This window comes from Morone saxatilis, unplaced genomic scaffold (assembly GCF_004916995.1).
Source record: "Morone saxatilis isolate NCDOM2014 unplaced genomic scaffold, NCSU_SB_2.0 Contig8, whole genome shotgun sequence".
In the NCBI taxonomy this organism is placed as follows: Eukaryota; Metazoa; Chordata; class Actinopteri; family Moronidae; genus Morone; species Morone saxatilis.
Genome location: NW_023340257.1, coordinates 22,507,029 through 22,521,349, shown reverse-complemented (window position 1 = coordinate 22,521,349; position 14,321 = coordinate 22,507,029). Strand labels below are relative to the sequence as shown.

At 39.0% G+C, this 14,321-nt stretch overlaps 1 protein-coding gene across 1 annotated transcript; it reads right to left on the bottom strand.

Moving 5' to 3' along the window:
- Positions 1 to 9,980: 9,980 nt before the first annotated feature.
- On the bottom strand, positions 9,981 to 11,871 carry LOC118341329 (protein FAM181B). Its single transcript, XM_035679556.1, has one exon. It carries the CDS (start codon positions 11,740 to 11,742, stop codon positions 10,783 to 10,785), a length of 960 nt encoding a protein of 319 aa, XP_035535449.1. The 5' UTR covers positions 11,743 to 11,871; the 3' UTR covers positions 9,981 to 10,782.
- Between the last annotated feature and the right edge of the window lie 2,450 nt (positions 11,872 to 14,321).

The following is a 14,321-nucleotide window of genomic DNA, read 5'->3' as shown; positions in this document are numbered from 1 at the left end:
GAAAGATATTACAACAAATGCATAATTATTAAAGGTAGTTTATTATGGTCATTGCGTCCCTACATTTTACTGACATCTTTAAGAACTAAACCTGTGCGCAAGACAGCTGCAGAACTTAAACTTTGTCAGCTGTGTGATATTTCAGGTGTATAAACTAGCAATGGCTTTTATTTAATTAGTTAACCTTGCTATCAAATAAAAACCAATACCCTGTACATGTTGGTTTGGTGATTTGCTCCAATTCAGCAGTTGTATGTTAACCATGGTCTGAAAAGCATTTAAATGACTATTTCATTTCAAAGCAGGTCCTAACTAGATTTGAGACATTGTCACCATTAAAATACTATTGAAAAAGCAATTATTGTAACCTACTCTGTAAAAAACCTTTAAAAAATGTTTTCTTAACCTTACGTCCAGATGTCTTTCAATCTGAAAATCACCAGTACTTACTGTGTAACTAATCAGCTAACCTTAAGTTGGAGTAAAACCTTTACTCGAAAAGGTCAAGATAGTCCGGCATAAGAAATTAACACATTATTCAAGGAAGAGTTTACTAAGTTTGTTTAAAGATTGTTAATAAATACATTTCCTGAATTTTGTTCTTCATTGTTCGACTATAAGTATACTATCTACCATATTTCCTGCGGCTACAATGACCTGATTTCTCCTCAACGACCAGTAAACCTTTATCTTATTATCTTATCCTGAAGGCACTGTACAGTATTACATTGAGACATGACCTAACTTACAGGCAAGATCACGAAATAAACTACACAACTCGATAACCCCAGAGTTGACGCTTCAACAGTCAGAATCCTATAAATTATTGGAGATCAGTCCTCCTTTCATCTTTTATTGCTCCTTTAAGATGTACAGAAATCTGTACATTTGAAATGAGACACAACAACATGTCACAATTAGGGGTTCTCTCTCTCTCTCTCTCCCCCTCTCTCCCTCTTTCTGTCTGTCTGTTCTTGAGCAAACATCAAACGTTGCCAGCAACCAGACACAAGATAAACAGTTCATTAAAAATGGGGGCATGCCATCATTCACAGAATCGCACCGCTCAACCTGCACCACGATGCAGAAGAAATAACAAGGTAAACAAACAAAGCAGCCTCATCCAGGGATACACCTGGACCAAAAAATGTCTTGGACATTAGTCAAATCATCTAAAGAGACCAGAGAATTAAGTGATGAAAGCAAGACACACAACAGAAAGCTCCAGCAGAGGACAAAAGAAACCTAAAAAAACCTTAAAAAAAAAGAGACATGAAAGAAGAATAAAAATGCTCAAATATTAATTGTGCTGCAACCACATTTTGATTTTTAAAGGCTTGATATACTGTACATTTAATACATTTCTATTGTTGTGAAGAGACTGAGGCTTATATAATGTCTGTAAGTATTTGCAACTTAGAGGTTATATAACTTGCAGATGATTACGTTCAGTTTTCTCAGGTTTTCTGTTTCTTTTTTTCTATTTCTGCTGAATTACCACCAGATCTTTTTGTCAGGGTAAGAAAGAAAAATCCAGAGCCTTTTAGTGGACAAGAAGACCCCAGGTATTTCAATACTCTGTAATTGGGTTGACTTAGACGTAAAGCTGAACAAACGGAACTGGAGGAGCAGAACAAACAGCTGTCTGGACTGTGTGATCTTTGGTGACAGACAGTACAACATTAAGTCTCTGATGTTGGTCAACGCACAGAGTCACAGGGTTTGTGCTTCTCCTAAGGGGAAAGTGTTTGTGAACAAAGGTGATTTACTTCACCTTTTTTGGCTTGGTGTGGTTAACTGTATATTCTGTGGTGTGTGGGTGGTTTGCTACTTTGTAAGTGTGTGTGGGTGTGAAATGTAGGCCATTACCAATAAAGTAGATGTAGTTGGGCTTGCCACTCCATACAGCACTTGGAGTTCGCCCATCCAGTCTACATGTACTTTGTGGACTTATGGCTGTGTGTGCCTTGGGTATCTTGCATTGTGGCGCTGTAAAAATATTGGGTGAAGCTGCTACAACCGCCAGCCCTCACACAAAGGTCACCTATAGGTGAAACGAATGAGATTGTAGTAGCCAAAAGTGCTGCATATAGTGTCTGGGCTCAGTCAGGGTTAGGAGCTCAGGCATTCAGGTGCTCCTTTACACTGAAAAAGTTGAGTTGATACAGGCATTTGATCAGGATGCTTCCCTGTAGGTATATCAAATACCTTGGGCAATACCTGGAAAACCATGGGCAATTACTGTTAGGTGGAAATATATCCCACCAGTGCCAGGAACACCAAGGAGTCCCCAGGGAGAAGTTTGCTTTGCTGAGCCTGCTCCCAGCATGACCTGGACCCAGATAAAGAAAGGATAGATGGATGGATAAATCAGTGGATCAAAGGAATAATGGTATATGTATGGATGGATAGAGGGCCAATGCTAATGACCCATACTAGGTCCCATAATAAGTTATTTTGTTTTTCCAAGAAAAAATGATTAGGGAAAGCATTTATATGTTCATATCAATCTTAAAAAAACGAATTTTTAACAGACAGTAACTTATGTTATTAATTTTGGGACATACAAATTACAGATGTAATCATACATAATTGGAGTGCTTGATGCACAATCAACAACCTATGCATCTGAACAAGTCAAACCACGTGTGGTTTTACAAGTGAGAAAGTGTTGTCTTGCAATATTAAGAAATCCCTTGGAGGTGGATTCACACTGAAAACAAATTTCACTGATATCTTTGAACAAAATAAATATAACCTCATTCGTCCAGGGAATTGAAAATGTTCTTTCTTTAGCACACTGTTGCAGCAACTGGTCATTACTAATTTCTAAAACAAATACAGACATTAGTAAACTATTTCAGTTTACACATACAAACAAGTATGTGGTTGTTACTGCCCAGCCTCGAGGTTTGTAGGTCTTTAGCATAAAATTATGGTGCAGTGGTGTCACTGCAGTAATGTTTTATATCAAAACTCTTTTTCCAGGGTTGAGAAAAGCCAAACCTGGCTATGGGAATGACAAGACGAAAATAGATGTCCCCTAGATTTTTCCCGAAGATAGTCTGATATCAGCGTGTCTGGCGTCCTTCACCCCCCCATCCCTCCCGAAGGGGAGGCTCCGGCAATTATGAGGGAAGAAATCTGTGACAGGTAATGGGATTTTCTCTGCTTTTAAAGATTATTATGCTTCTCAAGGGATGTGCAGGTGGTATAATACAACTTACTCTCTTTCAAATGATAGGTACATCATTTATATCTTTAGATCAGATCCTGCCCTCGGTGTGATACAAAGACAGAGAGGCTTCACAATTCACTTCCGTCCTAACATCCTTGAACATTTGCACCTGACAGTAGCCAGGGAGGAATTTTATTTTACAGGATGTTATGAGTCATAAGTCAAGATATTCAATGGAGAGATAATTGCTGCAAAAACTCCACAACTGAACAGCTCTGTGGGCCTTGTTGGCAGTCAATTTAGATGATTTTCACAAAGTAACATCTATTTTGAGGTGAGAATGTTACTCACGTTACCACTTTGCACGAAGACAAGCCAAATTCACAAAAAGAACTGTTATCATGCCATGTGCAGTGATTTGGCTTAGCAGACCCTCAGAAGATGTGTTATACAACAATCTTGTTTCTCTAGTCTGTCGCTACCTAAAGCCAGTAAATGATAATAATGAAAATGAAATACAGTTTTTTTGTTTTGTTGTTTGCTCTGAGTTATTGGACACAATGGATGGCATTACTGACTAAACACTGAAAATGGCTGCAGTGTAAGTGTCAGAGGTTGCTGGATGTCACTGCTAATTTAGTTTGCTATTGCCAATTATAATGAGTTCTCTTTTCATTGCTCAAAAGCTTAGAAGATATATGACAAAATCACTAAGGAAGAGTAGAGTGTGAATTACCTACTATTATTAAAGAACTTTATAAATGTAATCATGATTGAATCACCGGATATCTTATCTTACTGCTTGTAATGCACATATAGTGATATCATTATATCATATAAGAACTATGTAATGTGATCTTTCCTGCATTTAAAAATGCACCACAAGATCATAATCCGAGAAAATGTTTCTCTTTGTTGTTATTCTGTAATGGAATTTTTTTATAGGGTGTCTAATAAGACATGCAGAAGATGTCATGTAAACAATGTCAGTATAGTCCTTTCCACAACTCATATTGTGGTTGGAAGTATTTGGATTTGGTTCACTGAGCCACTGGACATCAACTGCTGCCCAAATTAATTTTCATGCAGTTAACACCAACCACTGCCAGACAGTGCTGGAATACAGAGGGAAACAAAACAAACAGACAAGTAAATAAATAACTAATCATGATTTGTTTTATCTGTAAGCACTCGGGCGAGGTATCAGGCAGTGCACAGTTGCTTGGGCTGCATTGTATTAAAAGAGACATTGCTAATTGTAAATATGTTTGAAATTATCTTTGTACTGGCTGCTGACACCTGCTGTCCGGCTTTCTGAATGCCACGTAATTCTGGGCAAACGCAAAGCAAACAAACCAACATTTATAAGGCATTAAATTACAGAGTTTATGTCTTCTTTAGTTTATAAGAATCCTGCACGGTTGGTTTATCAACAGAAGTCCAATGCCAAAGTGCTGGGAAAAAGACTAATTCAAGCAATTATTAAACTTCACATTACTGCCTTGCTTATGGAACATGGACACGCTTTTTACCCATGAAGATAATCGAGGGCTTATGGGAATATGCAAATCCTTTCTATTTGTGTTTGAAGGATATGAAAAACGCTAATGACCATGTTCCCTGCGGTGCTGCAGGAGTATGGCATGCTGAGATCACCAACAGTTGCACCCTGTCCTCTCTGCTGTTTGTAATACTCACAGGAAATTGGGAAAGTTTGGGAAATCAATGCACAGAACCAGCATGTGCTCACTGTCATGGCAAAACAATGCACTGCTGCTGTTTTGCAGATGATGACATCCTTCTAATGTTAATCATCAACATTATTGTGAACACTAAAAGTAAAATCTTAGGCAGTGGCTCTCTCCCACATAAAGGTCACCTACCCAGGTGAGAGACCATGTAACTATGACAAAGCGAAGAAGTTTGACTGCCAGTTAGGAACATTAGCTACAGTAATATGATCCCTGTATTGGAAAACAATGAAGAAGCCCAATGCAAGGCTATTGAATTACCAGCTGATCTTTGTTCTGACCTTTCTGTGGTCACATGCTTTCCATAGTGACCGAATGGCAGTGACAAGTGATTGATTGAGAAATTGACCAGATGAGGGGGTCATCAATAAGAGTTGACCTCGGTAGGAAGCCAGTGTCACCTCTCTTTGGAGGCGTACAGAGCTAAAGGTGCAGAGGGACTATTTGGTGGGGGAATCTGGAATAATTCAGGGGGACAAAGCTGGACAGGGGCCCTGGATGATTTTAGAGATAGTAGATACTCAGTGTGTTAAAGCTTCTGTTTAGCTGTTGTCAGAGGGCCCAACATTTTTTGCTTGACCAACTATGAACAGAGGAACCTGAGAAAGATTCTTGGGTAAAACATGCCTTGGATACTCAGCTCACCCAAGCATGACCCTGACTAAGATAAGCAGCATGAAGATGGATGGATGGGTGGATAGATGGATGAATGGATGGATGGATGGATCACTTTCTAGCCCACTCCAACCTAAATAATTGTTTGTCAACAATGGTAAACATTACTGTATTAAATCACATTAACTCAATTAATGATTCTGTCTTCCGTGTTTAGTATAATTTTAAGATGAGGAAAAAATATTGCTTTGGCATTGCTGTGTATCATCAGGCCCATCCTGCAAATTTAAGATTCAGGTTAAATTTACCATAATGACGTTTTCATTTGGCTTTCATAGACCCTTTTAATAGTTCAGGTTTTGTCCATTCAACCATGCTGAAGTAAAAGGAGTTGTCTTTCTTTAAGTCATAACAGGAGCGACTGCACCTATTAAAATCTGTCATTTGAGTAGGGAATGGCTTTTAGACTGTAATGTATTAATGTGATGTGCATGAGAGAGTTATGTCTGTCAATATGGGTACCATTTTCTGGAGAGGAAAAATCTGCAGTAGTATTGTCTTTAATCTGGCCTAGACTTTTGTCAGCTGCACAGCTTGCAATTGTTATCACACTGACAAAAACACACAGATGTAAGCAAGTATACCCACAACACCCTGAGGAGGAAAACATTGCATCATAGCTGCTGAAAATGAATGCAGACTTAAATGGAAAGCGGTGAGACATGAAATGCATACAGAAAGAAAAACTGTGCTGTAAGCAAATTATCTTTTTGGACTAATCTCACTACCATAGACGAGAAAAGGATCAGGCAGGCAATACATTATTGATTTAAAGTTAATGTTCACTGATACTAACTGCAATCACTGGTTGAGGTCTCGAAATACAAGATGGATAAAAGATGAGAAATGGAGTGCGAGGTCATGGGAGGTGGGAAGCAGCTTACAACACCCTTTGTGAAGAAGTAGCATTTCTGAAGTTGAGGATTTAAAGTGTGATGTTGACAAAAGACCTATCTGAAGACTTTGATAGGAAGCCTTTGGAAGGATGTAGAAAAAAACCAAAGGAATACATCAACGGCTATGTAATGGTAACAGAAAGCTACTTTTTGGACATTAAAACACAGGTGAAATCATTGGCCAATAGTGGGTTATGAGAGATATATTGTATTAGCATGTTGGCAAACATGCAAATACCACAGTTTTCAGCAGATACCCCAGATTATTTCATTGAGCCGAGCATGAACCTGCTGTAATGTGTTATTTGTCCTGCAAAGCAATTAATTAAAGATAATCCCATGCTTCGATAGCCCACATGTGAATTCCCTCTGTCATAGTATTTATTTGCCTTCCATAAAACAAACGTGTAAAAATTATTTTTTGACTCGAGCTCAGAGACAAACGTCGCATGTCAGTGAGGCTACAAAGGCTTGTGAATATCATCTGGCACTGTGCTTCCCCCCCGGTGGTGTTAACAAGACATGAGGATTTGCTGTGAAAGGTCAGTCAGAGGGCAAGTGTGGATGGATACTCAATTTCCAATGTAGTACAATGAAGCAAACAACTCTAAAATGTATAGCTTGTCTGCAGTGCAGTGGAGTTCATTTCAGTACTGGCTGTATTTTTACCACGCTCCCTTGTTTCCATTTGGTATATATGTGTGTGCACAACATATAGCATCTGTGTGTACATATTTTTTGCATTATAGGACATCGCTACCATGCCAGAGAAAATCTGCTGTATACTATCTAGTTTACCTAGATATCTGGCTCTTGTTATTCAGCTCTGCGCCAACACAGATCTCGTTAATCGCTTTGACAAACATTGCATCTCTAGTGTTCCATAAATCAAAGCAGGATACAGTTGTGGCTCCATCAGCAGGGCCTAATCTGAATGTATCAGCTGGTGTCAGCTCAGGGACAGAAAATCCATATGCCTTCTGTGTGTCTAGTTTGCTGTATTGTATTTATATATTGTTTTGTCCTGCTTATGACATAAGGTCGTGTTGACCAATCTGCAAACAAAGCCAGCTGGTAGGAGCTAAGGAAAAAAGCCTAGCAGACAATATTAGCTGCAAAGTAGAGCATATATTACAGTGAATATGTGCACCATCATATAATACGCTTACAGGGGTAGAAGTATCTTAAAACTAGTGAGTGGAAATCTATTTAAACCAACTCTAAAAAAAAGATTTAGAGATTAAAAACCATAGTTTACAAACATTATTCCTCTTCAGATTACTAAATTCAGGACAAGTTCATTTTATGGACAGACATCCACTGAAGAACCACTCAGTTGTTACCACACAAAGCTAAGATTTAATAAGTAATCTCATACATCAGGTACAAGTGCTTTTCTGTCTGAATGGGAGTGGTAGACATTGGGTTTTCAGTGGAACATTACTGCCATCTAGTGTTTGCTGAGCAACTGCTTGCGGGCCTGAGAATACACCACTGATGGACATACAGTGTTTGTGGTACACGGCCATTTTATATTGTTTCTTGATTGAAAATTGAGGAAGGGAGAAAGCTATGGGTCAGTGAGTCGTGGAAAACAAACTGAGAATTGTTCTTGCCTTTCTCAACAACCAGCCAAGGCATTTAACCCGTAGTAAAGCTGCCAAGTGCGAACAACTGAAGACTGCTGATTATGAATGACGCACACACACTTAGAATGTATGATGTACAGACATTCATACATTCTCTGTATGAATGTGTGCACATGTGTTACTTTACTGTGACGGTGTGTATGGGGCTGAGACAGATCATCTGAACAGAGCAGTGAGTTTGAGGACTACCCTTGATTTTTCTGGCCAATGCTGAAAGCTGGACATCACAGGACACATTTATTTGTGGTACTATAAAAGAAATGTTCTTATTTGAATGTCTTAAATATGTGTAGTTGGATGCTCACATTGCTTTTCCAAAAGCGTTTTCCGGCATGCAAATCCGTACATCTTAGTTTCTTCTTAGTTTGACTGAATCTCTGAATCATGGACTTTTATAGGCGCAGTCTCATACAATGTGACAATATTTGTTTAACTTACTGTACTTTCAATAGATGCAGACTTTAGAGTGACATTGAGCGGGGATTCCTGCACCATGATGAGGTTTGCCTCCATAGTAGAGGATAAATGATTGAACCTTCAACAGCCAGCAGAGGGAGATAATAATGTATGCTGATAGTAGGGTCATGGTATTAAAATCTCTACGGAAAGATCTCCCGTGAGTAGGTTATGTTATGGGAGGTTTCAAGGTGAAATCACCAGCAATCTCAACCTAAAAACTGCAGGGAATGAATCAGTCTCTTACTATTACAATCCCAATGGCCATATTTAGACATTTAGCCACCAAATGGACCAATGGAGTGGTGTCATAGGCAAAGATATGAACACAAGTTGAATTAACATCTCACTTCTGCCATCTTTTCTTATTAGTAGAAGTAAGAACATGTTTGTTGAAAACTTGAGAAGTTAATTAAGGGTAATGATGTTTGGAGGTTTAACATTTTCAGGAACACTTTGAGGTGTTTGTGTAGCACAGGGTGTTTACCAGCCGACTGTCTGTCCCAGAAGAAATGTAAAATTAATCATGCGGCATTGAATTTTTTCTCTAATGTGCTAAACTGATAAAATGTCTTCTTCCTGGGCTTTGTGCATGTATTTTGCTATAGGATTAGTTGAGAATTGTTGTGGTTGTTTTTTTTCTTTTTATCTAACATCTCGTAAAATTGGCAGCAATTCCAATTTATTGTAACAAAAATAGAAAATGCTGGTATTGTATGCAATAATAATTGTATTTACAGTATTAATTAAGTGCATTTTATATATTACATAATTTATATACACTCTGTGATTAGAACAACTACAAATACCTGTATGATGTAATTCAGTGCAATCAGTTAGTCCTGCAGTAAATACTATTTAAACTGTAAACATTAAGTTGAGAGCATTACTATATTGTTTGTGTGTTGACTCAACTCTGTCATAGTTTAATACAGGACAGTTGCATCAGACTGTATTCTAAGTAGATATTTATTACCAGAGTTACAAAGTGCCTCGCAGATACAGAAATATGATAAAAGCATTTGAATAAATAAACACAAGCAAAAAGTGTTTAACAAATAAGAACAAATCAAGGCAAGGAAGCATCAATAAAATGCCTTTGAGAGTAAAAAGGTTTTGAGATGAAGATTTAAAACACTGATCTGACCACAGGAGGAGGCACAGGAGTTTCTATCTTCATTTATCTATGTATTTTGCTTTATATGGTTGTGATAACATGCAAATCACTTGATACAGCTCAAAATGTATTTTAGAGACCATCTTCAATGTGTGTTTTTGCTTTTTACCTGCTTATATTCTGATATTCACACCCCAACGTCAATGATTAGCAATGAACACAAAAACACTGCTGTCACAGTAATAAAGACCAGCTTTATTTTGTCTCACAATAGCTAGATACATTTAAGGCTTTTCCAACAAAATGGATACAAGTGGTAAATCTTCCAGCTGAAAATCATTTCTGTGCTGCAAAAGGTTGTAAAACAAACATGGCATCACGCTTTGTTGTAATCATTGTTGTTCATTTCAGCAAAATGAGTTTTTCAGAACTGTTACTTAAAGGAACAAAAAAGTGCCTCGCTGAGAGATTGTTGCAGCATGTTTTGTCAAATGTCACAAACAGTTCTATAATATCCTTTTCTAGCAATAAGTGATGTTTAGTTGACTAAACCAACAACTATTTCTGCAACTTGTATGTTTCCTTTTTGTAAAATATGAAAATGATGGAATGAGACATCTTACTTAAATTCCCAAATTAATAACAAACAGACTCACATACAATGGTGACAAAACTGAAGTAGATGTATTTTCATTCAGAATATCATTAGAAATTGCCTGAGATAAAGGAATTCATCCACATGGAAAACACTTTAACAGAACAGGGTAGTAAATGAAACTGGGATGTTAAAAAAAGGTATCCAGTTACTTGAAAAAGCTTTGGACATTGTTTATGAAAAAAGAACTTTTTAAGTTCCTTGTTTTTCTCAGGGAAAGTGATACACGCTGTTGTTGTTGATGATACAAAATGTTTATATCCAGTTGCAATCCATTACTTCCACAACAGATAAACAAATATAATACAGTAATATCAAACTTAGACTCTTAGACTAGTGTTAAACTTGTCACAGCAATTTAATCTGCTTTTTACCAGCACTTCTAACAACAGCATTGTCAGTTTCTCATAGAGATGAATAATTAGCTCTGTTATAACCACCACTTAAATCATAAGTGACCTGAGGTACGGAGCAGTCTGTGAAGAAGTTCGGGAAGGCCAAAGTGCACAGTGCATTGTCCTCTATGGGCCCACCAGCCTCAGAGGGGCAGTAGACAGGAGGCTGGGATGGGCCTGTACGCAGGCTCCCACCTAGTTTCTTAGAGGCTCCTGAGCAGCTAGTCCAGGGCTCAGAGTAGAGGAGACCGCCAACTAAATGGTGAGCATCATACGAAGCAGGATCCGGGCCTCCCATCTCTGGCTGCACCCGGAGAGGCATGCTTTGATAAAGGTCCTGGTCACTAACCATGTTGCTGTAATCAGGCCCCAAGAGTTCGAAGAACTCTGCAGCCTCAGGATTGCCTCGTTCCAAGTCCTTCAGCGTCATCCCAGATGTGGAGCTGACTTTGGAGCAGTTGGCAGGCTCGGTAAAAAAAGAGGGGGGCAGATTGCGATGCCTCAGGGGTGGTTTCTTGGCTTTTTCACCCCTTATATCCTTCACAGGGCTGAAGAGGGCTGCCAAGCTCTTGCTCTGTAAGTTAGCCTGGACCCCATCACGCTTAGGTAGAGTTTTGCTCTGCAAAGGACTGGGCTGAGCCAGGGGCGAACCCTGTCTTTTAACTGGGGCTTCTGCTACGTTCCCTGGTGTTATAATGCCAGTGCACCTTTTGATTTGCTTCTGTAGATACTTCCGGTGGTTGACTTTCCTCTTGGATTTCACTGGCTTGTCCAGAGCCAGTTTGATATTGCTGGAGGCTGAGTCTATGAAGCTCAGCAAGTCCCTAGTGGTCTCTTTGTAGTCCTCATCATTTTCTGCCTCACCGAGGAGACTCCCATCCAGACTTTTCTCCACATCGTACTCCATCACGGAACCAGGGAAGCAGAAATTCATGAACTGAGGGTTCATGATTGCAGTCTGAACAGCCATTACTCTGTTGAGCCCAGCGGCTACACCTGTGGCATCCGCTGTGATCCCTGAACCAAACGTTTCTTCAGAGCATGTCTTTTCTCTCTGACAAACACTTGGTCCAGATGCTGCTCATGAAGTTCCTGTAAACATTCCAGAGTAGAAGTGAGGGGCTCAGAGGAAAGCAAGGAGATCTTTCAGGGGGCTGGACAAATGATGTCAGAACATCAAAGAGGAGGGGCAAAGAGACCACAAGACTTAACTCTTTGCTTGTGCCTGACCACCTGCATCTAAGAGGGATTTGTCTGAAATTCCCTGCTGAGTTGAAGACAATAACCTCCGTCAGGACTCTCCCCCTCTAGTTTAACTGTTTGTGTGTGCTTTGAACCAAAAACGCTCTCATGAAACTGGAGGTTATTACTGTAACAGTGAGCATAAAAGCCTTTAAAATCCCAATGGAGTATTTTTTCTGGGAAGAATTGTTATATACAAATCTCTCTATTAAACTTTAAGAAAAATGCGTTTTTTTTAATACATGATTATGAAATTAACTATGTTTAAATTAAAAAAGTTTAAGTTAAATACCCCCAAAATCCTTAACTCATCAGTGTCATTATTCATGGGATTCTGCATGCATTTCAAAACATTTTAACCGCTTTTCATTCATCATGCTTACGTATGTGTTTCCTATGTGGATTACCAAATAGAAATTAACTTGTAATCTAATTACTGTTCATTTAGGCACTGAAACAAACCAAACTATCAAATCAAGGCTATACAGTAGTGAGAAAGGCTTCTTTTCTGTGGGAAAATCTTTGTGCCCAAACAGATGGCACTATTTGGGAGAATCTTCCCAACTGCTTGCTTGTGTCTTAATCTGCTCATGGCAAAAGTTGATTTCTAGTGCATTCCCAGGCCAGTGGGAATTTCTGCCCTGGCCTGACAACTATTATGGGCTGCCTCTGACATAAAGCCCTACAGGGTCTAAATAGCCTCTATTCTTCGCCCGGCAGTGAAAGGGAGCTTTGTGCCAGAGATTCATTAAATTGCACCTCACAGCCCCTTCGTAAAATGGGTCTCAATAATGAACAGTCGATTTAACTAGAAAAGCTGCCGGAGCTGTTAAATTAAAGGGGAATAAAGTGCAGTTCAGGCTCAGTGTGCCAGAAGAAATGTTGACCTTAAGAAATCCTGGGTATGAAACTTCTGTTGTAAACAATAACGTATTTACAGGAAGTTTCTTGGCCAGCAGTGAATACAATGGAGGATGTGTCCAAGAGCCAGATTGTTATGTTGCCAGCACTTATCCCAATTTAAGTGGAATTTCAAGTGAATTTTGAGTGTAAGGTCTGGACTGTTCAACATAGCTTAACTATTAAAAAAATGAGTAACTTAAATGAGTAACTCTGCACATATTTTCTATTTGTTTACCAGACAAGTGACCAAATTATACTTCATGTATTATTCTTACTTTAAGTCAAGAGATGTTGCAGCTGAATAGTTGAAAGAAGAAGACTCTTTAAAAAGTGCATGCTGAGGTGAGGCAGTGACTTATTTAAGAGTTTGAGGGATGAAAAAAAAAAAGTCTGAAGCAGCGAGGGAGTGAGGCCGTTAAAAAATTCTTTCTTATGTTAATTCCTGGGGAGAAAAGAGACAGTGAAACTGATAGCACTGATCTAATTATCTGTGGCCCAACACAAGTATGTGACTGAAAAGCAATCCAGAAAAACTCAAATCTATGAGCAACAAATTGAAACAAAGAATATCTTTCTGTTTATACAGCTTCCCATGAAAGACCTTCTGTTATTACCTAGAAGACAAGAATTTAAATAGGGAAACTGCACAGACTTTAAAAATTCAGATGTACTGAATTCACCTGCTTTTAAAGCCAGACACTCATTTGTAAATTCATAACTTTTAGTTCATAGCAGGAGGAAAATGCAGGTCAGCTGCAGCCATATCACGACATCTCATGAATTCAGTGGAGGAGTACTGAGCTTTTAACGCCTGCCCAAAGTGATTTTGCCTTCCTCTCTTTGCTAGCAGCACAATTTTGGCAAAGTGACATCATCACAGTCATGGCAGCCATATCCCCCCTCTTTCTCCAGTCAAGGAGCTTTGGCTTTTGTGCTGGTGGGTCATTCACATCACAGAGCCTGACGCACAGATCCCGGAAACAAGTTTCTATTGTTGCATAAAGGCTGAGAGGGCGAGACGGGGTGGGCTGTGGCAGACTAGCTCTGAAAAAATGTATGAACTGAGAGCACCACTGAGGAGCTTTTCGCTTGTTTCCAATCTCAAGACATTAAATGTGATGTTAATTGTCATGAAGTTTAGTTTAAATCCCTATAATGGACCAGTGTTTATTTTAGCATTAATCACCTAGGTTGACCTATTGACTGAATTTTCAAAAACTCATTATGCTTGGACCTTTGGGGAATTTTAATTTGGAGAAAATCATTAGTAATCTGCTGTGGCTTTCCCCCACAACCAGCACGTTGTTAAGTACACAGATCCATATTGTTGAGATATTGTTAAACATTACCACCACGCCCTCTGTCCCTGAGAATTTACTTATTCAGCAGCACCCAACCCCAAAG